General features: G+C 37.8%; 1 protein-coding gene across 1 annotated transcript in view; it reads left to right on the forward strand.

Moving 5' to 3' along the window:
• Window positions 1-25,399, forward strand: part of LOC102043226 (mucin-5AC) — a 55,211-nt gene that overhangs the window by 11,424 nt on the left and 18,388 nt on the right. Inside the window, exons 2-23 of the mRNA XM_031055819.1 lie at window positions 8,572-8,637; window positions 9,034-9,295; window positions 9,715-9,829; window positions 10,439-10,529; window positions 11,340-11,449; window positions 11,660-11,876; window positions 12,795-12,920; window positions 13,386-13,503; window positions 14,339-14,477; window positions 15,510-15,620; window positions 16,780-16,849; window positions 17,266-17,403; window positions 17,487-17,651; window positions 18,150-18,244; window positions 19,020-19,146; window positions 19,890-20,145; window positions 21,622-21,674; window positions 22,054-22,154; window positions 22,937-23,088; window positions 23,493-23,631; window positions 23,719-23,832; window positions 24,349-24,528. Of these exons, the coding sequence (XP_030911679.1) occupies window positions 8,572-8,637; window positions 9,034-9,295; window positions 9,715-9,829; window positions 10,439-10,529; window positions 11,340-11,449; window positions 11,660-11,876; window positions 12,795-12,920; window positions 13,386-13,503; window positions 14,339-14,477; window positions 15,510-15,620; window positions 16,780-16,849; window positions 17,266-17,403; window positions 17,487-17,651; window positions 18,150-18,244; window positions 19,020-19,146; window positions 19,890-20,145; window positions 21,622-21,674; window positions 22,054-22,154; window positions 22,937-23,088; window positions 23,493-23,631; window positions 23,719-23,832; window positions 24,349-24,528 (2,945 nt within the window). The remainder of the gene's footprint in view (window positions 1-8,571; window positions 8,638-9,033; window positions 9,296-9,714; window positions 9,830-10,438; window positions 10,530-11,339; window positions 11,450-11,659; window positions 11,877-12,794; window positions 12,921-13,385; window positions 13,504-14,338; window positions 14,478-15,509; window positions 15,621-16,779; window positions 16,850-17,265; window positions 17,404-17,486; window positions 17,652-18,149; window positions 18,245-19,019; window positions 19,147-19,889; window positions 20,146-21,621; window positions 21,675-22,053; window positions 22,155-22,936; window positions 23,089-23,492; window positions 23,632-23,718; window positions 23,833-24,348; window positions 24,529-25,399) is intronic.

Consider the following 25,399-nt stretch of genomic DNA (forward strand, 5'->3'; position numbering starts at 1 on the left):
CAGCAGGACAAGCTGAGGACAGCAACTAAACCTCTACAGAGCTTGGGGAAAGGGTGTGCCGGATCCTCTGCTTAAGTTAATACCAACTTCGTTGACGTTAATTGCAGGCTGTCATTACGTTATGTTACCTTCCACGCCACAATGGGCTCGTCTCTGACCAATCCAATTCTTTCATTTTGCCAGCTGACATGGCAAGCAGTGGCTTCACAGATCTGAGGCACAGTGCCTGGGCACAAACCCAAACCCGGCACAAAACCCGGGTCCCAGCTGTCTCTGGTTTATCACACTTGTGAGGAGGTACAAGTTCTTGTCTCTACAGGAGCTGTAATTTGAACACAGAAGGCTAATGATTTTGGTTTTCTCTAAGAGCCTTACTACTACCCCTACCTAAATTCTGAATGCTTACCTTTGCCACCCTCATATGATCTACCTTCAGGTTGTAATTATGGTATTTATAGTATATACGATATTGAAATCTTATCTGGCATTTGCAATTTTAGATTAAGTGAGTATAATCAATGTCCCAAGTTTTTCCCCTACTTCTGTGTAAGAAACCAAGAAAAAAAGGTAAAATTGGAGATATTATATCCATCCTCAGAATTATTTGATTGACTGTTACAAGAGGTACTTTTAGTGATCAATCCATTGGTACAGATTTTTGAAAAAAGATCAAAATGAGAGAAGAATATTTGTCAGCCACATCCTTGGCCATGCAGTTAACTTCCAATGATTTCCAATAACGTTCTGATAACTGATGTCTATCATCTCTACAGATCTATCCTGAATTTTTTGACATGGGAATTAATACTGAGATGTCAAGACAAGCTTCTGGTTTTTACACACATTAAAACTGAGCAAAATGGACAAAAATGCACTAAATAAATAAATACTGCCTTTGACATTTCCCTGAAAATTTCCTCTTGGAAATGAAAATGCTTTGTTTTAGTGCCAGTCAATACCAAAAACTGTGGCATATTCCTGATACAAATGAACAGTAAAAACAGCTGCTAAGCTTCTGTTATTAAAGCACTTCAAAACTTGCTTCTGGAGTTTTTTTCCACCCATACAACTGTAGGTGAGAGCTTGCTCCTATGTAAGCTCTTTTCACTGTATTATCTGGGAAACTGAGAAGTCCTTTAACAACTGTTTTTTAATCTACATGAACCACTTGAAGCAATTCTTGTGACCAATGAACATGTTTGCTTAAACCCTTGTAATTTTTGTGATACTTTCATCTACAGACGTGATTCCCCTAGCAATCAGTAAAAAACAAAAAAGACCTGATAGCTTTCAAAATTTCATAAGCCACCCAACAGAGTGGCCTGAATTTGGGTTGGACTCGATGTTGAAAGTCTCTTCCAATCTAGTCACTCTGTGAATTCTGTGAATTTCTTCAGCACCTGTCAATGTTATTAACAATTTCATCCACTCCTTGGAGTCGAGAGGAAGAGAAAGGCTGTAAGACTGAATAAACTGAATACTGGAACATGTCTGACCATCCCTAGAGATCAAAAATCTCAGTCTGAGCAGTAGCAATCAAAGCAACTCAGGAACATGGAAAGGTTTGAGCAAAATGCCTGGAGACAACTGGGACAGCCTTCTGTACAACCACCGTGCACTGCTAAATGCTTAGTGAAATAACATATTGAAGTCTGACATGCATTGCTTTGGTCACAAAGAGTTATTAGCATGAAAATTAAAAGAGGAAGTGTTTGATATTAGCACTCTGCCTAGCAACAATCCCCATAGAAGAGACAGGGCAAAAAAGAAAGCAGCCTTGACCCCAGTGACACTCCTGATCATCCTAGATATGGACATCTCCATCACCTTTACCAGATGAGTAGGAAGAGCATTGACTGCACTCTCAGAAAGCTCATCCCTTTATCAGCATTCCCTTGCTCTTATACACCCAGTGGAAATCAAGAAACTCTCTCCGAATGTTTCAAAGCAGCACAAGAAGATCCTGACTTTCTGTTCTGCCCCTGGTGCAGAGGTGGGTGTAACTGAGAAGGGAGGCAAGCTCTGCTCCTCCTCACCATCACAAACAGCCCATAGCTAGAGGCATATGCACGTTGGTTGCTGAAAGCCAAGTTTTTTGGGTGGCTTGTCTAATTGTGTAGGTGAGACTAGAGTATATTTGTTTAATACAGCTAACTGGTCACGTAAACAAGAAACCATTTGCCTTCTCTATGTACAGATGAATTTATATTCATTAGGAGTACTGGCAGAGAATAAAACAATGTTCTATGGGCAGGAAATGCAGTATTTTCTTTTCTCCTGGTTTGCTGAAGCATAAAGATACAGATTTAGAGTGTGTCAACAGCTTACTGCTGCTTAGGAAGATGTAACTTTATTAAACATCCTGGACATTTTGTCAGAGAACACGTTTCATACTATAGCAGGCCAAAAAGTTGACTTAAGTACCCCAACATTGCCATAGCAAGCTTCTCCTGATTTCAATCCAGAAATCAAATCCAGATAACACTCCATAAAGAAACTATATTTAATTTATTTTATAGCACTAAATATGTGAGGCTCTGATCTCTTTAGAGCTAAACAGAAGTGGAAATAGGGGCTCAACTGGAAAAAAAATTGAAAGAAAATTACATAATTTAATTCTGTAACACTTGAATGGAGTATTGTATTATACGCCCTATTCTTTTACGGAAATATTTTAAAATGTATAATTGCAGGGTAGGATTTTGGTTAGAACCCAAGGGAATTTGGTTATGGCTGTGATCCCATTTTACAATTAGAACACCTTCCCGAATTTGTGTCCTTCCCCTGCTTCAGCAGAAATGATAAACACAAGCAGACACTGCTGTACTGAATCTTACAGACATGTAGAAGGTAAAACTGTCCCACTTAACTCAAAGAAATTCCTTTCTGCCTCTCCACACAACCTACTTTTTGTGGTTTTTTCTCCTTACTCCTGAGGCTTGCCCACCCCAAATTATATCTCCCAGATCCCTCTGGCTAAATCCCCCACTGAGCAGCAGTCTTCATTCCATTCTTTATGATGGAGATTTTTTTAATCCATCAGTTATCTGCACTCTGGAAAACTGTGAGGAGGCTAAAGCTGAGGGTGAATTGAGGGAAAATGATGTATATACCAAGTGCTGCACTGGAAATTGTTTTTGCTAAACCTAACAGTTTCAAAGAATTGTTTCAGTAACTTTGAATAGTTTTGTCCATCTTTTACTGTTAAAGTAAGATCTATTAACCTAGGAAATAGACAGAAATCTGCCCAAAGCAACTCATCCTACCTCCAATGTCAAGCTAAAAAAGATAAAGTGACAAGAAGTAGAAATACTGTCTGCACTTATTGTAGTATGCATTTGTTCCTGCTTTTGAAATGATTGCCCAGTAAAACTGCAAAAAGTCAATGCTCAGGAAAAAAAAGATCTGGTAAACCTTTACTGGCAAACCTTATACCCTTGATTCATTGCCTGTTTCACTAATTTGTAGTCCTCATAACTCTGTGGATGAGAACGGAATTAAGCAAGAATGATTCTGAAGCAATGTAATCATGATCACAGGCTATAATCAATGTTTTTAGTCCTAGAAAGCTGCTACAAGACTGGCTGTCTGGCTCGCTCCTGATGTTTTCTATGAGAAGGCAAAACCAGAGAACTGAAAAGTAGATTTTAAGGTTTAAGGCAATCTCTAACAAATGTAGGATAGGTGTGGGTGAATCTTCCTCAGCTGGGTGCCTAATAACTGTCAGTGCCACACAGAGGGGTTTCCTTGGGATATGCTCAGAGTGGCCACGTGAGACTGCAGCACCCTTCAAGGTTATTATTCTGTTCTTTTAACAAGAAGATTAGCTGCCCCAATAACCATGGAGGGACTTCTTGATGCTGGGTCCCCACATATTAAATATTCCACAAACTTCAGAAATCAGTAGGTTTTTTTGCCAAGGAATTGCCTGGCATCAATTGTAGTAGTGAAAAACTTGCCATCCATCTGCATAACTGTAAAGCAACACCACATTAAATTTGTTCCAGGACCTGTTATTTGTGGAGGAGGAGTTGCATTTTATTTGCAATAATTTCTTTACTAGATAGAATCTTAAAATGTACATACGTAAATGTATTTACTCCTCCCAAAATGCAAATAATGGACAGTTCCTAAAGAAGGAAGAGCATCCTCTGTTTACATGTTCAATAGCTAAAATCCCCCAAACCTCACCTTTCTACACTCTCTGAATCAGTCTGGGACTGAAGCCAAAGTCACCTACTATATAAGAGCGACAAAGCACAGATGAACTGCAGTCCTGATCAAGTTTAGACCCAGCATCCTTGTGCCAAACTCCACTCAAGATGGGGTTTGGCAGGGGGATATTGCTACCAGAATGGGCTTTCCTGTTAGCAGTTTGCTGTATCCATCAAATAGGTAAGAAATCTTCTTTTTTATTGGGAAAAGAAAAAATACTCTGTTTAGACTAGTAATAAATTTTAAACAACTATACTAATTGACTCATATAAGAGGTGGCTGATTTCTTTAAATATTTTCATTTGAAATGTCTGTCTATTAACAGGACCAATTTAATATTGACCAAACTTCTATATACTACTATAACTACATATGGAAAGTAGCCTTGAAGATCAAATCCAAAAAAACTCTTATTCATGTCTTAAAATGTAAGCTTTTCAAGTGTCCCATATGCCTTAAAAAAGCATTTTATTCCTGTTGCATTTTGTATTAGAATTCATTATGATTGTTATGGTTCTTATGAAATCTAAGCCACTACATTTTCTACTTGCTAGATTAGACCACTGGTCAATCTTTTTCAATATTTTGTCATCTATCAGGGGCTAACACCAGATTTCTCAACATTTCTTGCAACTTCTTTTGCAAAAGAAATCAGGAGGGAATATTCGTATGGCAAGGAATTTCAGTAACTAATTGCAAAATTACTAATTTATAATACCCTGTGCAAAATATTTATATAAATTACAGATACTGGGTAGGAGCAGGACAGGGAAATTTATGTGAGACCACAATCCATTATTTTGGATGGGGTTTTTTAACCTATCAATATTATATGAATCAGGGTTGGTCTTGGCAGTTTTTATTAATATGAGTAACCCTGTTAAGTTGATGGAACCAATCAAATTGGAGCTACTTGCAGGAGTACAAGCTTGATAAATCAGTCCTGTTCATGTACAGTAATTTCTGGCCTGTCAGCTGACATTTTAAAATCTGCGGATTGCCTAGGTAAATTTATCATGCATATCATTCTCAAAACATTGAAAAGTGCAAATATAATTTAAGGCTGCTTTATAGTTTGTGAAATAAACACTAAATCACTGGCCAGTTGGTCTATATTGTGCTTGAAAACACAGCGGTCTCTTAGAGTATAAATTTCTGTTTGGAGTTATGCAATGTTGGTCAGAAGTGTTTGCAGCCATTCATGGAACAGGAAAGTTATTTCTCCTGTGCAGTGCTGATCTGATAAACTGCTTTGACAAATGAGTGGTGATTAGACAGTGCCCAGCAAACACCTCTTTATTTGAAACAAACCCAGTGGGAAATATTTTCCGATATCCGGACTAAAGAATAATGGTCCCATCCCATGCCATCTCCGCCAACATCGTGTGACTGCCTTTATATTTTGTGTCAAATATTAACTTTTATAAACTGGTGACAACAATAATTACCAGCTGGATATAGACTTTGCAGGATGCATCCAAATATTCTTAATAATTAGGTTAGTTTCCTAATTATCAAATAGTAGATTTCTTACAACTGAGAGACACTTATTTTTATAACAGTAAACAATGTGGCATTGTGTAATTGCTAAACAAACCACTGCAGGTAGAATTTCCTTGGGAATGATGTATTTGCTAAGTAAACAAAAGCTCCTGCTGTTTCCTTGAGAAAAATTAACAGAACAAAATACATATATAGATCTATTTTGCTCTGTTACAAAGGTTCCCACACTAGAATAAACAAAGCTTCTGTGATTCTGTGCCTGCTGAGATTCCTATGGATGTGTAATATGAAAGCAAACTTCAGCCTATTATGTAGAGTTAAAGAGGTATTTGTCTTACCTGATCTGTATCAATTTTTTCACCAATTATATTTTCATCAATTATATCCAGTATAAATTATAATGATGTGAATACATTTACTTAATGTTATTATCTATGATATTCAAAGATGAGCAGGAAATGGAAAATGCTTAAACTCTGTCCCACGTTCCTTCATTGCACATCACTAGCAGTCAAGCACAAAGTTAAATGAGAAAATAATTAAAAGCTTAGAGCCGAAAGAAACTGCATACACTGCAGCAACTTCTAGCTATGGTGGGGTTGCCCAGAACCCCCTGCTCCAAAGCCAGTAATCTCTTGGGGTTCTTTGTGAACTCTTCTCACCTATTGTATAAGGAAAAAGGGGGCCTAACTTAGACCAAACTCCTTAGGCAGTTCTGCTTTGACTGAGAAATTCTCTAGACACCTACAGTGCTCATTCACATAATCCAGGTAAGGATTCAGGTATTAGTCATTTCATCACTTAAATCCTGTGAGGATTTAGACTTCGCAGGTTAAAGGTACCTATTAGTCAATCTGTTACAGGCACAGTTATCACATCCTGACTGCATTCAGTCCTTCACAAAATAAAGTTGTAGCCCTTCAACTTTTACAGGAAATGCCTGATATATTTACTTACAAAATCCAAGACCTTAGAAAGTCAATCCAGGAGGTCAGGGTCAGTCTTTTTCTAGGAATCAAAGCATTCCAAAGAATACTTGTCATCTCTCAAAAGTCTTTGCTTCAGGTGTTGTAGCAAGAACCCTTGGTCAAATAGCTTTATAGCATGATGATTAAGGTTTTCTGCAAAGAAGATGTGATTTTGAACAATCTTTGAGTAGATGGGTAGAACAGGAAACCTGGTTCATCAGGTTACTTCTGCGTTACTGTTCAGGCTATGGCCCTTGTACTGTCCCTCAGAGATACCTCCTTGAATCCAGCTGTAAAGCAAATCTAGATCCGTGATGGATCTATTCCCATCTGCTCCCTGAGAAAAGGCCCTATGCTTAGACACTAGAGAAACGGTCATAAATATCCACAACCATTACTGGATGAAGGTTGAAGCCCCTTGATGCTTTTAACCACTTCCATGCCTTTTCTTATAACCTAGCTTCTACACAACAATTTTAATAAATTATTTGCCTTCATTTTGTGAATTCCTCCTGAATTGTTTCACATATTAGAGATCTAATTCAGCAGCAGTTGAGCAATTTCACTGAGATCTAGTGCAGTAGTGAAATAAGGGGTGTTATCCAGTCATTAGAATCTCATTAGAATTAGAATTAGGCAGTGAATTTTGAGAGAAACACAGAAAGCAGATATATGTTATTTGGATTACAATATGTTGTAAAGCATATTACAAAATATATATGTTATTTGGATTAGAATCTTTGAGTATTTGCAATAGAACATTTCTTTCTATAATTGCATTTTTGCTTTCTTGAGGAGCCTTTTTCATTTTCTCTGATAAGATAAAGGAGACTCTCCCCTTTGTTTTATGGAGTTGTATCTGGGTCCTCTGATCCTAGCTAAATGCTTTGCTTTAAAGGTTCAGGATATTATTCTTAATTTGCTTTTCACATTTTTTTTTCACAGGAGGTCAGTTCTCTGGGGGTCTTCTACAGACACAGAATGGTACATTTATTTATACTGTATATTTGTATTTATTTGCTACATCCATACTGAATAATAAAAATGCCTTAAAAAAACCCTCCTTAGCATATTTCCAGTGGTTCCAGATGAAAAGAAATGTGTATTAACATCTCTCTCTCTCTAAGAAGAGCAATATATTTACTAGACACCAGTTACTAAATACACACACATTACACAGTATGGTTATATTTGTATAATCATAGTTAACTAAGAAAATAGATGTGTTTGCAGAGGCTGTGTGCATATCTGCATGAACATGTACATATAAAACCAAAGTGATTTTTGGTTCCTTTTAAAAAGAGGAAGTGAGACCACTTTGGCCTGCTGTGAAATCAGTGGCCGATGTTGGGAAACCAAGAAGGCAACCCATCCTCGCTGACTTTTACCATGTAATGATTTATGTCTGTCCTCTACAACCAATGTGTGGCCATTTTTGAAGAGGTTTCAGCCCCTTAAAAGAAAAAATATAAAACAGGGAAAGGGTGATAATTAAGGTTTTTATTCCCTCCTTAGAAAGAGGAGGTGTAATGAGAAGGAAATTATGCTTTTGTAGCAGTAAGAAGCTAATTTAGTACAGCTTAGCCCTTTGTATTGTTCCATGTCTCGGAGGAATTCCAATATTCTAATGAAGCATAGTTTCATAAAAGGGTCAAAGTTAACATGTAAAAAATGCAGACCATCACAGCTGAAGGCAATTTCTTATGACTTAAGTATCCTGAGTTCAAATTTTACTATCTACTTTAACCGGTGTAAAATAAAACAGGCTTAACTTTGTTTCCTTGGGTCTGGCATATTAACTCTCTAGTCCTTCCTGGGTCTATCCTACATGCAAATTTAGGTATTGTTATGCTAGTTTTTGATTTCTTTCTTATTTCTTTTCTAGCTTCTTTCGGAATTTCAGCTAACTTCAACATCTTCCAAGCACTGCTGACAAATGTAGCAATAACATGTAAGTAAAGGAAACGAAGTGTATTCAGTAAGTGTTCCGTTTTAGGGGGTAGAGACAGAAGACTTTAATATAAATGGGGAAAGGCACTGATAAAGGAAACCATGGGTAATTCAGAGGAGAAACATGGTGATTTGAAATAAACTGTTGTCTTAGCTGAAGTGAAGGTGACTAATTAAGCTCTAGCTGAACATAACTGTAACCATTTCTACGGTATATGAGTGATAGATATGAATGATGAATGAATACACAGCTCTATAGTGCTTAGATAGAAAACAACAAATGGAGCTAGGCAGGCAAAAACATTCCGTGAGAAAATGAAGCTTTGGACAAGTTGATTTTCCCCATGTGGAGACTGGGGATTTTAAGTCATTTTTAACAGCCAGTCTTAATTCACAGCTGCTAATTCTGCTCACAATGGCCGTGTGTGCAGCACATGGGGCAACTTCCACTTCAAGACCTTCGACGGGGACATATTCACCTTCCCTGGGCTCTGTAATTACGTTTTTGCCTCCCACTGCAACGCTGCCTATGAGGATTTCAACATCCAGATTAGGCGTGAAGTGGAGGCAAACACTCCGACAATCAACCGCATCACCATGAAACTCGACGGTGTCGTTGCCGAACTAACAAAAGATGCTGTCATGGTCGATGGCAACAAGTAAGTTCACTCGCAACACTTCTTAGGTATCCACAGGCTTTTTTTTCCCAATCTTGCCAAGTGCTTTGGTGTGCCTGGGGGGAAGGGAGGGGGTGGGAACAATTATGTGTCCTTTAATAGATGTGACAATTTAACCAAAATAAATAATGAATAAAATGCTATTAATTCCTGTCATAGAAAATAAATCCTTCCCTTAAGGATTGCCTCAAAAATAAAATTTGGATGAAATGTTCAGAGAAGCTGGATCCAAATTTCAATCTATATTTGATAATGCTGGACCATCTAATTTTGCAATTGCTTTTCTTTCTCAAAAATGCACTATTTTAGAATTCCTACAGATGGCAGATACCACAAGACTTTCCCTTCTTATCAAACATTTGGATCAGAAGCTAACTAGCATTCTTTCTGCCTTTTCCCAGAGTTCAACTGCCATACAGTCAATCTAGTATTACGATAGAGAAGAGCAGCATTTATCTGAAAGTTGGCAGCAAAATCGGTGTTGTGTTATTGTGGAATGAAAAGGACAGCATTCTGGTAAGAACTGCTCCTGGATCTGTTTACCCCTTCAGAGAACAGAGCTAATCTTGGATTAGGCCTGGCTCTACCTGTTTAGGGGGTTGCTACTGCCTTCTTATCTTCTACTGTTGAGCAATTCTTTCTTAGTAAACATAGGCTTGTATCCAGGTAGTCCTAAGGAAAATTACATGGATTTATACCTAGTGGATGGTAGGCATCTGCTTAAAACAGGATTAAAAAAAAATCACTTTCACTGTATCATTAGCTATTGGTATTATTATAGTGCCTAATTACCCCTTCAAAGATATATTTTTAGCTGAATTTCACTCTCCTATGCCTTCATTTTTTTTCTGTGGATTTGTGTTTCTTCCTGAAGAATCAATAGAAAGTGGCTAAGAATAGCAAAGATAGTACAGTGAAATTTGAAGTCTGTGTCAATAGTATCAATAGCTTGGACTCTGCAATCAAATCTAAGTTGAGTCTTTATTCTATCCTTCATGTTTTAAATAAAATTCTACAGATCTGACAAGAAATACTAAGAGAGCAAGTACAACTGTTTTCTCTGGTTTTGAATATACTTTAGAATATTTATACTAACTTCTATCAACTTACTATTCATCATTTTAGCTGGAATTGAATGAGAAATATGCCAATCAGACTTGTGGACTTTGTGGTGACTTCAATGGCTTTCCCATATACAATGAGTTCATTTCAAACGGTAAGTGTTTTAAATTAAAAAATAAAAGGTTTATGTGATCTCCAACAAGCTGACATCATCAGCATTCCTCTTTCCCATCCTGTCAAATGGTTTACCCATAAGATATGATTCAATCTCGATTTAAAATTATGTAGTAGAGAGATCAGATTATGTAAATTAATGCTCTGAGTGTAAATATAGTACTGGTGCTAACAACTGATTGCATATCTCTTGCTTGCCACAGTCGTAAACCATGCTGGTAAAAGTAATCAGGTAACTCCACAAAAATAAGCAGATTTGCACTCATAAGATAATTAAATATAGAAATATATTCAGTAAAACAAAAGGCAATTATAAGTTTCATTTTTGTCTCACAATCAGTATATCCACATTTCCCTGCTGATTTGCATAATCTTTGTAAGATCTTATCTTTTTAACTATTCCCAGCTTGAACATTTTCTTAAACCTTGTCTTACAACAGTCTCCATTGTCCAAATTCCCGTTTAGATCTTTTTTTTCCTCTGCCCTGAATAGGCTCAATATAATCTGAAAAGGGTTTGTTATTTTTTTGGGAAAAATCTTAGTGTGCATCTAGATGTAATAGGCTGAGAATTGTTTTCCAATGTTTCCTTTTTCCAGGGTGCTGTACAAAGTAAATCGAGGTAGTAATGTAGTGCTTCATTTGGAAGGGGTGATGATCACATTTAAAGGCTTAAGGGAGCTAACTGTCTTGGCCAGCCTTGACCCCAGTCCTTGAGAGAAAAAAAATATAACAGGCAGTTACTTTGAACAAAAACCTCTGATCTGCATTATTAAACTTCTTTTCTACAGATATTAAGATGACAGCCTTGCAGTTTGGGAATCTGCAGAAAATGGATGGGCCAACAGAACACTGTGAAGACTCCACTTCTATCCCAACATATAACTGCTCTGATAATCTTGTAAGGATCTTTTGACTATCCTTTTATTTTTCTTTCAAATTTATCTGTTCCCTTCTACAACTTCATACAGGTCAATAGGAAAAGTCCTCAGGCAACAACAACTTAAAGAGAGCTATAAGATTATGTTACATAATAATTACAAAAATTAACAATACCAACCCCCCCAACTTCTTTCTATTTACTGAGACTTGACTATTTTTTCCTCCAAAGGATGACATATGTGAGAAAACATTGACCAGCTCTGCATTTGCAGACTGTAATGACCTAGTTGATGTTAAAGACTACATTAAGGCTTGCCAAGATGACTTGTGCAGCTCTGAAGAATCTAAAAACAGCTCATGCATCTGTGACACCTTTGCTGAGTACTCCCGGCAGTGTGCTCATGCTGGTGGGCAACCCCTGGACTGGAGAACTTCAAAACTGTGCCGTGAGTATCACTGGAGACAGCCTTACTTCATGCTCAGTAACTCACCAACAAGAAGCTCTCAAATAATGCTGAGGGTGCAGGAGGAGTTACAGCCTGTTCAAGATTGAATCCTTTAGAAAATTCTGATGTATAAGTTCCAGTATGAAGACTTCAGCAAAAGAGCTAAGGATTTTAATGCAAACTGAATTAAACACTACCAAAACACTAACATGGATACTCTAATGACAATCAAAGTGTAATTTAATGAACCGGTACGGTGAAGGAAGCAAATAAAGGAGAAACAAGAAAGAGGAATGAGGCATACATACTTACTTTCTTGCTTGCTTGTATTCCTGATTCTTTTCCTTATGATGCCCTAGCATTAGTTGTTCTCAGTTAACTGATTGGATCTTCACAGTGATTGTCTGACTAATCATCTATTTATCTCCTTTTGCTTGATAGTGACAAATTTGTATTGATTAAACACATACTTGATTATGGGGTAGCTGTTGATACTGTCACCAGCTCCAAAACAAAAAAGCCCATGAGATGCTATTTGTCCTTCTGATGGTATCTCAAAATGCAAATATACTAAAGCTTTAGGAATTTGGGTCTTACATTTCACTAGCAGTACAGGTGTTCACAGGGAAGGGAGCCTTCAGTAGAAACAGACCTTTATGGCTTTCTGAGGATATTACCTTGCTGTCCACAGAAATCCAGTCATTGAGCCAGTTCAGCACCAGAGTCATGGAATGCACATCTCAACTGTAAAATAGGGATTTAGGTGGTTAAACTTGCAAATTGTGGGAGCTATAGTCAATTGCAGTTTGGTGTGGTTTTTTTTTTAATCTAGCTTTAAAACTTAAATGGATATAAATGTATAGAGAACTAGAAATACTTTTGACTGAAAAAAAATAACTCTCTTCCTTTAAATTTCAGCCAAGAAGTGTCCTTACAACATGCAGTACCAGGAGTGCAACTCCCCCTGTACTGATACATGCACGAATCCTGAACGATCTCTGTTTTGTGAAGAACACTGTATTGATGGCTGTTTCTGCCCCACAGGCAAGTCCTTAAGTACTCACATCTCTGATCTCAAAGAACAAGAATTTACCTGTAGGTTCCATGGGATTTAAGCCTCGTATAGTTGTATTTTTCACAGCTGCCAGTGACAAGCATTTGTCATGTGTCAGCTGAGAAAAGATGTCTGAATTAATTGCCGATACATGTGCAATATGCAGAAAGCAGGATAAAAGAACAGCAAAGAAATCAAGACCAATCTTTCAACCAGCCACCTATGCTGGTTGAAAGTCCCTCTTTCAGAGCAAGTGGAATTTAAGAATACAGAGGTTGAATCCTTCCCTCAGCAAACTGACAGTCCTGCTGTCCTCAGCATTGATGTGTCCACTCACAACTGCAGGTCTGTTGCTAAGAAAATATTTAGGATTTGTAACAAATAAAATGGTGTGTAGAAAATGCTTCTTGAATTGATCAAGGCTTTGTCTTTTTTTCTTTTTTTGTTAAATCTAGGGACTGTATTTGATGACATCAACAATTCTGGCTGTATTCCCCAGCAGGAGTGCTCCTGTATTTACAATGGCAAAATCTATGCTACAGGAGCTTCTTTTTCAGAACCATGCCAGACTTGGTAACCTTTGTTTCTTTTCTAACTCACTGTTTCCTCTCATATGTTTAATGGGTTAAATAGTTTATTATGTGCAATCACATCATTGGTAATTGATATGTGTATTTGACTGCTACATTTCCAAAGCACCCCTAAAGAATATTATTTGTTTTATTTAGCAACAGCCGCAACTAGCTTTCCACTCTATCTCATGGTGATCAAAGCAAGGATTTACAATGTTTAGATTTCTCACCAGTCAATTAAAATGCTTCCTCCTTGTTTATTTTGTTCAAACATTTGGAATTCTCCAAGGGAAATGAAGCTGTAGTCATTAATGTATTTGCAAATATTTATTTTCTTTGGACAAAGCAAGGGATGACACAATACAAGCTCAATTTCCCAATTATTAATCCTGTACCTGTGCACCACCATATCAGCTTTGAAAATAGACATAGTCTGCTTCAGGAGCAGATGTGGAGTTACCTTTTCTTATTTGTTAGTTTATGATACATTTGTATTACCAAAAAAAAAAACCCAAACCACCCAGGAAATATTTTAACTTGACATTGTGCTTTATGTTACCTGAAAAATCCACACAATTATTTATCCAAAAGCTGTTTTGGAGAGTTCACCTGTCCAAAGAAGGAAACTAATTAGATAAACAAGGAGAATGGTTATCAGAGAAACTGATTTTAATACGTTGCATCACAAGTTTGCCGTGTTTTTGAAACTCTTAAACCTGTGTGTCAAACCACAGCTTGAAGGGAAAAGCAATAGCAAAGCAGCTGCACCTAACAGCAGCGTATGTCGTCTTGTTCTGGACCATTGTTACTGATTTCACCTAACTTTATTCTTCCAGTACCTGTAATGGGGGCCAGTGGAGCTGCCAAGACAAGTCCTGCCCAGGAACGTGCTCTGTAGTGGGAGGTTCCCACATTTCCACCTATGATAAGAAGTACTACGATCACCACGGAGACTGCACCTATGTCCTCTCTAAGGTGGGACTCAGAGGATACTTCTAGGTCATAAAGCCTCATAGATTTATAGAAAGAAAATATGATCTTGATCAACACTTACGAAACTTAGCACTTCTGACATACAGACATTAATTTCCCTGTCACTTAGCCAGATGTTTGCTATGATGCCATTTCACTGCCAATCATCAGTTAATTATTAGGATGTCATGCAACTGCATGCTCACTGGAAAATTTCCAGTTCTGTGAGAGAGTAATTGAAGAGCACTGTCTTTTTAAGAATTTGCCTAGTGCGCAACCTTCAGTTCAACCAATCCAGCTCTCTTACTGGGTTGCGTAATTTTTGCCATGTTACTCTATTATACGCTATTTGGCCAAATGGTACAACTCTAAAAATTACAGTAACTGTTCTTAAAAATAAAGATTATAAAACAGCCTTTTTTCCCTTTTCATGGAGTTTAAATACAGAAAAACACTTCAAGTTAATTTCACTTAGCTTTTAAATGTTTTTAAACATTTAAAAATAACTCAAAAGAAATAGAAAATTTGGAAATTATTATAATTATTTAATTACAGACATGTGTAGGTGAAATGTTTTGATCTTTTAGGAGCTTTTCCTGTTTGTTGTTTGCTTTCCTTTTTCCCCATCTGCACCATTCAGTAAAAGGAAATCAAATGTTGTATGTTACTGTTCACCTAAAACATATTTTATCAGAAATTTTTGTCTATCATTGATACCAGCTACAGAAAGACAAGAGTTACAATAGAATTTAATAAAACATTAGAAGTTGTTATGAATAAAACTATGAAATATGAATGTGGATCTCCATCTTGAGATCTATATGGATACAATCAATAAAATCCAGATTCTACATTTATTGTTCCTAATAATTCAAACAGGGAAAAATTGAATCTTCAGCCAAAGAAGCTCTGGAATTTGCTACAGTCTGTATCTTCTCCAGAAAAATAAATACTTTTTCAGAATTGAGAGAAAATTTTAGAGGTAAAACTTCTGTAATTAGTCTTCTGTGAAATAACTTGACTTTTTTTTTTCAGGACTGTAAAGATGAAAAATTTACCATCCTGGCAGAGCTACGTGAGTGTGGCCTGACTGACACTGAGACCTGCCTAAAGTCAGTGACCCTCAATATGAATAAAGGACAAACTGTAAGAATGCAAAATAAGCACAATAAAAATATGGGGAGAAAAGAAACTGGGGCATAATCATCAGGCAGCTGCATTTCCTTGTCAGCTTTTCAGCATATGTATGATGAGTAGATGATATTTTTAATCTAGTGAAAAGAAGTGAATTTTGTTATGAAAATCAGATCAGTCATAAATTTGGCTTTGTGGAATTTCATTAAGAAACATATTGTACTCACAAAGCAGAAAAAAAGCTATTTTCTCTGCCAATTAGATGGGAAAAGACCATAAGCTTCAAGGTTAGTAATTGTGATTACAAAAGTTAGTGATGTAATTAATCACTAAGATGTGTTCAAAGAAAATAAGATTATGTAATCCCCTAAAAAGCCGAGAAAGTCTCTTTAAAAGTAATTCTTTTCTGGCAGGGAAAATTAGTAAAGTGTACAAAGTAGAAATAAGGGGGTGAAATCAGAAAGATCTACCTTTTTATTGAATGCTGGTTTAGTTAATATCACTGGGGTTCTCCTCATGGTTGGCATGCTAGAAGGCCAGCCTGGGCTACATCCAAAGCAGTGTGGCCAGCAGGCTGAGGAAGGGGATTCTTCCCCTCTGCCTTGCTCTAGGACGACTCCCTTGGAGTGCTGTATCCAGCTCTGGGCTCCTGAGTGTAAGAAGAACATGGACATGGCGGGAACAGGTCCAGAGGAGGCCACAGATGAACACATAGGAGCCCCTTTCCTATCAGGAAAGATTTGAGAGAGTTGGGGTTGTTCATTTTGGAGAAGGGAAAGCTCTGGAGAGACTTTTAGTCCCTGAAATGAGAGCCTTTCTGTCCCTAAAATGGGCCTACAAGAAAGCTGGAGAAGAACCTTTTCCTAGGGCACAAGGTCATATGACATGGGGAAATGGCTTCAAACTGAAAGAGGGCAGGCTTAGATTAGATATTGGTAAGAAATTCTTTACCATAAGGGTGGTGAAACACTGAGACTGGTTGCTGAGAGAATCTGTGGATGTGCCATCCCTGTAAGTGTTCAGACCAGGCTGGATGGGGCTTTGAGCAACCTGGCCTAGTGGAAGGTGTCCCACAGCAGGAGGGTTGGAACTGGATGATCTTTAAAAGTCCCTCCCAAGCCAAACCATTCTAAGATTCACAGAATTGCCTTTTGTTTCTCTTCCTTATCAGATCGTGGAGGTCAAACCTGATGGTGGTGTGTTTGTGAACTCCATCTACACCCAGCTGCCCATGTCAGCAGGTAGTTTTTTCCTCTAAAAGTAAATTACATGAGTGCTTTTGAAGTAAAGTGGGATGTTTGGTGTCATGCTGGACAAGCACAGGCAAGTGTTCAAACAGTAGCAAACAGAATTTACAGTCTTCTGATTTGATTACTCTCAGATTTACTTCCTTCTCACTGCACAAAAGTGAAGGCAGAAGACTTCTCTTTACTTCTTTTACCTATTTTTTGTTCCTACCCCTCTGCTTACACTTCCTTAGGAAGAAATTTTATTTTTGTTTCAATAACTAAGGATTCCATGTGATATCTCAGACCTCCAGATCCTGATTTTACTTCTGAACTTGCAAAAAAATGCAATAGAAATTAAAAAAGAGCAGTATGGTGTTTTTAGCATTTGGCCTTGCTCAGAAAGCGACTGTTTTGTTTCTCATGTGTAGCTAATGTCACCATGTTCAGACCTTCCTCATTCTTCATGATCATGGACACAAGCTTTGGCGTCCAGGTTGAAGTGCAGTTCACACCCCTGATGCAAGTGTTTGTGCGTCTGGATGCTTCTTTCAAAAACCAGACTTGTGGTGAGTGAATGAAATAAATGACACCTTGATCAATGTCTTTTTCGTAGTCAGAGCAGTATAAACTTTTCACTGCTTTTCAACAGGTCTCTGTGGAAATTTCAATAACATCCAAACTGATGACTTCAAGGTCATAAGTGGAATAATTGAGGGAACAGCATCAGCATTTGCTAATACATGGAAAACTCAGGCTTCATGCCCTAATATCCAACAGAGTTTTGAGAATCCTTGTGCACTCAGCATTGATAATGGTGAGTGCTTCTTAAATGTTCTTCTGGTTTGTTTTGTTCTTTTTGCTCATCTCTAAGGAAAACACATCTGTTGGAAAGCAAAGATTAAAAAGTCATTAAATATTTGATAAAAACTTACATCTGAAATCCGAAACAAATATTCAAAATGAATGCACTGAAGATTAGTAAGGATGTAAAAAAAGAGTGACAGAAGCATAAGTGAAGCAAATTGCAAGGTCACTGAAAATAGGGTAGATGTCCAAGCTGACAGCTTCATGTCAGAGAAGTGGATTACAGGAGCATCTTTGGAAACCTTTAATTCATCTCCTTCAGCAAGTCCTCTTCTTTGGTTTTAGGAGCCATGGCCCACAAGCTGAGTGAAAAGAGAAAAAAAAAGACAGGAGAAGAAGAGATTTAATGGAATGTCAAAACTGTCTGCACGGGCCAGGGCAAGCATGGGTTTATGACTAATGAAGTACAAAGAGTAATGTGCATTTTTATTGTTTCTTCATTTCACAGAAAAATACGCTCAGCATTGGTGTGGACTGCTCACTAACAGCACAGGACCTTTTGCTGCTTGTCACTATGCAGTGAATCCCGCTGTTTACCACACGGTACTTTGCCCTGCTGCTTTTCCCTTTGGAAACAATAGAAAGAGGAGCTGTTCCAGACATGTCTTGGGCAATGCCTGTATCCCCATTGCTGTGCTGCAGTACCTCCTTCCTTCAACATGTGTTTCTCTTTGTGTTGTAACATTACTTTATTTCGATTGTCAGTCTTGGCTTCAAGGTCCTGACTTGTTTGCCGATGAAAAGGCAGCTATTTACTCCCAGGTGGTTTTAGACATAAGCCAGATAGTATATTTAAAGGCATGTCAAATGCTTGTTTGAATATCAGTCCATTGTTACCTTATCAGCCTGGCATCTCATTAATAACTGCTTGGAACAGAAAGCCTATTACCTAATTATCATCAGTCTGCTAACAACGTGTTGCGAACCACTCTTCTCACTAGGAGTCACCCAGGTGTTGACACTGGTGAAATGGGATGTCTGGACTGCACCTTGTGAATAGAGCTTTGGGTGCTATTGTGCAGCATATCCACCAAAAAGGTTCAGAGGACCAAGAGGCTGCAAAATGTATAACAGAATTTAAGACCATTATTTCCTAACTATAACTGCAGTAATTGACTCAATTTTCATTACCTGCATTTTCCCCTGCCAGGAACCTTAGACAAAGACTAGACAGTGATAAAGCTGTGTTACTGTTGTCTATGAGTGAGCATATCTGAAGAAAGATTAAGGAATAAGACTTGAAAGATAAAGTTCACTGTTTTTTTAAAGACTGAGAATATTACCAGTGCTGAGACCTTATTTTTCTCTCCCTTCTTAGAACTGCATGTTTGACACATGTAACTGTGAAAATAGTGAGGACTGTCTGTGTGCAGCTCTCTCTGCCTATGTGAGAGCTTGTGCTGCGAAAGGAATCCAGCTGCAGGGATGGAGGACTGATGTCTGCAGTAAGTACTCTCCTCATTTCCTAAGAACACACATCAATAAAAATTGCTGATCAGAGATTATTTTCTACTCATTTCTAGACAAATCAGTAAGTGATGAGGAAGGGATTTTGTTAAGTGCACTCCTGGAAGTAATTCTCTGCTGTCCCCTTAGAATCAATCCATTGCTGGCAACAGTGAATATGAATAGAAGGGAGATGTGGTTTGATTATGAAAGGGACTGTTTTTATGGAAGTGCCTCCACTTGTTTCTGTGCAACTTAGAGTTTCACTACAGCTTTACAAGTATCACAAGTTGTTGCAGAGATAATGTGTTATATTAGAATAACAGCACTAGTAATACTCACCAGAACACTTGCAGATTCATGTCTTTGAAGCTGCATGCTGGGTTCTGCTCACCCAGTATGTCTGTTTTCAGCATAGCAGCTGACATTCGGGGACATATCTTGTCTCATTCCTCAAGAGATTTAAGCATCTTGGCATTGGATGGCAGCATCAAATGGAGGTTTCCTTCTAAACTTCCATTTGAAAAAAATCTTTTCTTCTTTGCATGCATCATTTACTCCACACGTACAATAGCTTTTCAGATCAAACTCTGACATTATTCAGAAATACATTTACATGAAATATGCAACATAAGCAGAGGTGTATTGTTTACATGTTATTTCTACTGCCTATGATTCTTCCTTTTTCACATGAGAATTTACCATCTGGAATTAACAATCTATTTCATTTTCCTCTCTCAAGCAAAATACACCACCTCATGTCCCAAATCCCTGAGCTACAGCTATACCATCTCTTCCTGTCAACCCACCTGCCGCTCTCTGAGTGAGCCTGATGTCACATGCAACATTAAGTTTGTCCCAGTTGATGGCTGCACCTGTGTAAATGGAACCTACATGGATGACAGTGGCAAATGTGTGCCTGCTAATGAATGCCCCTGCTACTACAAAGGATCTCCTATACCATTTGGAGAAGTGGCCCATGAAAATGGGCATGTATGGTAAGTAATCTTTTTTAAAACATTCAAATAACGTGTATTTTCTCATTAAAGTCTGGAATGTGTAAGATGGTTTCACCCTGAATTTCAAAAGAATGCTCTCTCTTCAATTTCTTCAAGTTCTTTTAACTTTATTTTCAAATTTACAAATGGTATATATTCCGCTGAGTTGCAGGATGAGGACAGAGGGCAGAATGGAGCCCTACAATGAAAAGTGAAATGGTTAATGACCTGTTACACCATTTAAATACATACAGCTCTATGGGGCCAGATGGGGTCCACCCAAGGGTGCTGAGGGAGCTGGTGGAAGTGTTCACAGAGGCACTTTCAATCATTTGTCAGCAGTCTGGTTAACCTTGGAGGTCCTGTTGACTGGAGGTCAGCAAATGTGATGCCCATTTACAGTGTGGGCCAGAAGAAGGATCTGGTGAACTACAACCCTGTCAGCCTGCCCTTGGTGCCAGGGAGGGACACAGAGCAGATTATCTTGAGTGGCACTTACAGGGCAAACAGGGGATCAGGCCCAGCCAGCATGGGTTTGGGAAAGGCAGCTGCTACTTGACCTACTTGATCTTCTATGACAAGGCGACCTGCTAAGTGGATGAGGGAAAGGCTGGGGATGTTGTCTGCCAGGACTTTTGCAAAGACTTTGACATTAGGGAAGTGATTGTCCCCTGTATTTGGTCCTGGTGAGGCTGCACCTTGAATCCTGTGTTCAGTTTTGAGTCTCTCACAACAAGAAAGGCATTTTGATGCTGGAGTGTGTTCAGAGAAGGACAGCAGAGCTGGTCTGGAGCACAGGTATTATGAAGAACGGCTGAAGGACCTGAGGTTGTTTAACCTGGAGAAAAGGAGGCTCAGTGAAGACGCTCACACTCTCTAAAACTGCCTAAATGGAGGTTGTGGTGAGATGTGAGTCAGCCTCTTCTCCCAAGTACCAAGTGACAAGATGGAAGGAAATGGCCTCAAGTCACACCGGGGGATCTTTTGATTGGATGTTAAGAAAAATTCTGTACTGAAATGGTTGTCAAGAACTGGACCAGGTTGCCCAGGGAAGTGGTTGAGTCACTTGGACTTGGGGATCTTAAGGGTCTTTTCCATCCTAAAGGTTTCTATGATTCTGTAATATTTCTAGATTGATAGGGCAATTGTACTTTGGTGCATTTTTTATTTAATTCCGTAATCTTTCAAGTATAAAATTACAACAACAGCAACAAGAGGAGATCTTATGCGAATGTAAGTAACGAGCAATGACATATATGTATTACAACCTATGAATTTTCCTGCTAAGCAACAATGAATATCATATGAAAACAGCATGTGTAGTGGTATTGAGAGAAATTCTTTCCCAAGACTGCAAAACAGGTTTTTAGAATTCCTTTGAAAGTTCTGAAACTTGACAAGGGATAAGTAGCTCTCAATCTCAATATTTGGTTTGAGAGGAGATAATAAAATAGATTGTTTTTCCCTCTCTCACAGCACTTGTGTCCAGGGAAGACTGAATTGCATTGGAGCACCAAATCCAACTTCAGGTAAAAATAATCTTCCACTTACTTTTTTCTCTTTACCAGGTCTTGCATAGAGTAGTTCATAGAATTGATTCTTCTTAATGGATTTTTAATAGAAGCATTTCTCACTTAGTCATAGTGCTACAGTTGTCATAAAAGGCAGGAGTGAACTAGATTACTCATAAAACCTCTTTTTACAGAAAGACTTTTTATTCTGATATATTTTGTGGGTTTTTTTTTTTTTGGGGGGGGGGTTCCAGTACTCTGTAGTGAATCTAATTAGCAGGTTGAATAGGGACAGCAATCTCTGCTAACTGAAATAGGGAATTTCCAAAGAACTTATAGATGGTTTAAATGGCTACAGTGTGAAATAAGCCCTGTGCCACTTCTTTCCTTCCTCTAGACTGTGAATCTCCCATGGTCTACTTTGACTGTAAAAACAGCACAGCAGGAACAACTGGAGCAGAATGTCAAAAAAGTTGCCAGACTCTGGATATGCAGTGTGTAAGTTTGTCATGGCCCAATGAAATGGTGCTTCCAGGTTTTGTCTATGCTCTTGCTGCTGAAGTAATTATCTATTGGATCTACTCCAAACCTAAAACACAGACACATTATTCTTGTAGCAAAAGCCCTGAAACGATGTTATGAAGCATTAATAATGGAACCCTTGGATCAAAATATAATAAGAAATATCCAAATCAATTCGTAAGATTAGTGTCTACCTTTCTTCAGCTACTGCAGGTAACAGTAACTAGTAGTGAAAAATCTAGAGCTCTACTGCTTATTTGCCTTCTGTAGGAAAGGCTAAAAATTGGCTAGGAGAAATTATTCTTTCTCATACCACACTGCATCTAATCATGTTACTCCACTTAAGTTCTTGGTAGCCACATGCCATTTCATGAGTAAGTACCATATGAGATAAATTAATTTCAATATAACTCAGCCAAACTGAAAAAACTATTACTTGTCTTTCTTTTAAAAGTCCATCCAGTCACAAATCATCCATTACAAAGCGCAAGAGCCAATGTGTTTTAAATTTCACAGGTTCCAGCAGAACAATCAGGATTGGTATACATAAAAAATTTTTCTTTGACAGATTTATATTTTATTAAATCTATGGCTAATAAACTTTTTGTTACATTGCCCTTTAATTACTTTATAGTTCTCTCCTATTTAAGTTGGGCAGCAGTAAGACCATATAAGGCACCTTTAATGAGAACTTAATCTTCCTTTTTCTAATGTGATCATTTCACTCTAAAATTATGTTTTTCTTTTATCTTTTCCAGTATAGCTCACAATGTACATCTGGCTGCATATGCCCAGATGGGCTTGTGTTAGATGGGAATGGTGGTTGTATTCCTGAAGAGGAATGTCCATGTATTCACAATGAAGCCATGTATCAGCCTGGGGAAAAGATCAACTTCGACTGTAACACCTGGTAAGTATATCTGCAGAAGTAGCATTCCTGGTTCCATCATTTGCTTTTCTAAAGACCTTTTATACTAAAAGAACAAGGAGAGATTTGGATTCCAAATCTAATCAGTTGATGGATTTTAGATCTTCTAGTTTTGATATCTGTCAGATGGCCAAAGCACAGAATGGAAGGAAACCTTTAGGACTGCACGATTCATTAAGTATCTAGTTTTGCAGTTAAGGTATTCAGGTAGCAGAACAGAATTTTCTTTAATTCTTTACATGAAAAATGTAAAAGAGTTTTATTTCCAGAAAAAATATAGCATTTGGCAGGGATGGATTGCCAAACAAATATTGATTGTTCAGATATGTCTACACAAAAGAGTAAGTTTTGTTATTATTAAAATATTTAATTCTTTTTTCCCCTAGTGTATGCAAGAATAGGAAGTGGGAATGTACCGAAGATCAATGTCTGGGAACTTGTGCTGTTTATGGAGATGGTCATTATAACACCTTTGATGACAAAAGTTTCAGCTTCAATGGAAACTGTGAATACACACTAGTCCAGGTACTGATAGCTAGCAGTAGCAAATGAGGGCTAATCTTAATCCTATCTGTAAAAATAATCTATTTTTAAATGTTATTCTCTACCCAGGACCACTGTGGGAAAAGTGGCACAGTCAATGGGACCTTCAGGGTTGCCACTGAAAATGTTCCCTGTGGCAACACTGGGACAACTTGCTCAAAGTCTATCAAAGTTTTCTTAGAGGTAAGAAGGTTTTGCATATAGAGCAGTTTTGTTTTGTACCTGCTAAGGCTTAGGAGAAGCCTAGATCTCTATTGCTTCAAAGAATTCGAAAAATATTTTAAAAAGCAATTCAACTATTAAATTAGGTTTACATCAGATTCAAGTGAAATATTTGGTAGATCTTCCTACCTTTCTATGTTTTCTACTTCCCACACTATCTTACATCATCCTTGGGAAAAGTAAAGGTCTAAAGGCAGAAATTTAGCCTATTGTGTCAGAAGATTCTTTTATTGTATGCAATGTAGTTTCTCCATGACAGTCAAAAGACATTTTTTTAACCTATGCCATTTAAAATATGTTACCACATTTCCAGGAACCCGAGATTTGAATTAGATTGCTTTGATTCATTGCATTTTGATTATTTGTTTTCATTGTATAAACTATTTATTCATAGTACTCTTAAAAGCAGAAAAATGTTTTGAGAGCACAGCTGCAGCTACTGAGCTCATTTCTCCTTACCTTTTCCTCATGTTTCAGAGCTATGAACTGATCCTTGGTGAAGAGCGTGTCAGTGTCGTAAAGAGAGGACAGAATGACGAGGTGCCATACACAGTCCGCTATATGGGGATGTACCTGGTAATTGAGACCAAAAGTGGGTTGATCCTCATGTGGGACAAGAAAACCAGCATCTTCATCAAGCTCAGCCCTCATTTCAAGGTGCGGAACTAGCAGTTCAATGGCAATTTACTGTCCAGCTTTGACTGGGTGTGAATCTTGTTGAGACCCTGCCAAGATCCCAAATAGTGATGGTCTCTAGCATCCCTGCCATTCATTCCACATTACTTTCCATTCTTCTGGGACCTCAGGATGCCATGTCATCATCCTGCTGCCATTCTGAGCTTGGAAGGCAGCTTCCAGTGCCTATTTGGCCTGATAGAACTTGAGTTGGCAAAACACTATTTTGGACTAGACTTTGTTGAAATTACAAACTGAACAATATTACAGGTTATCAGACTTATTAAAATTACATAACTACCTGTGTATACATCAACTGAATAGGCTTGATCTTGAAAATAATCCATTGTTTCCAGTTCTCATTGACACACAAATTATCACACTTCAAGGACAAGGAAGTGTATAATAGGTAAAAGCCTCTTTTATGTCACCAAGTACTTGTCAAGCATATAACTACACAGATGATAAGGAAAATTAATTCCAATTTTCATACTCCTCTTAGCTTATGATATATAAGCACTAAAAACTGTAGTAAATACAGAATTTTCTGTCTTACTGCATACCACAATGACATTTAAATTAGGTATTTAAACTAAGCATAATTTAGAACCAATTTCTTTCAGTACCATAGGTTCTTTCCCTGCATCGCTCACCAGCATTTTTTAAAAATAGTAGTAATATGGAAATTATGCACCTTAGTTTCATAGAAAAAGCATGTATTGTAGCCTCTCACAGTTGTACAGATCTATACATTCAGAATGAGGGATATTTCTGGATGCACAAGGAAAATGTAACTTCTTTAGAAACCTGTGAGCAGACTTAATGGTAAAGACTCAATTAATAGATTAGGTGT

Source organism: Geospiza fortis, unplaced genomic scaffold (assembly GCF_000277835.1).
Source record: "Geospiza fortis unplaced genomic scaffold, GeoFor_1.0 scaffold66, whole genome shotgun sequence".
Lineage (NCBI taxonomy): Eukaryota > Metazoa > Chordata > Aves > Passeriformes > Thraupidae > Geospiza > Geospiza fortis.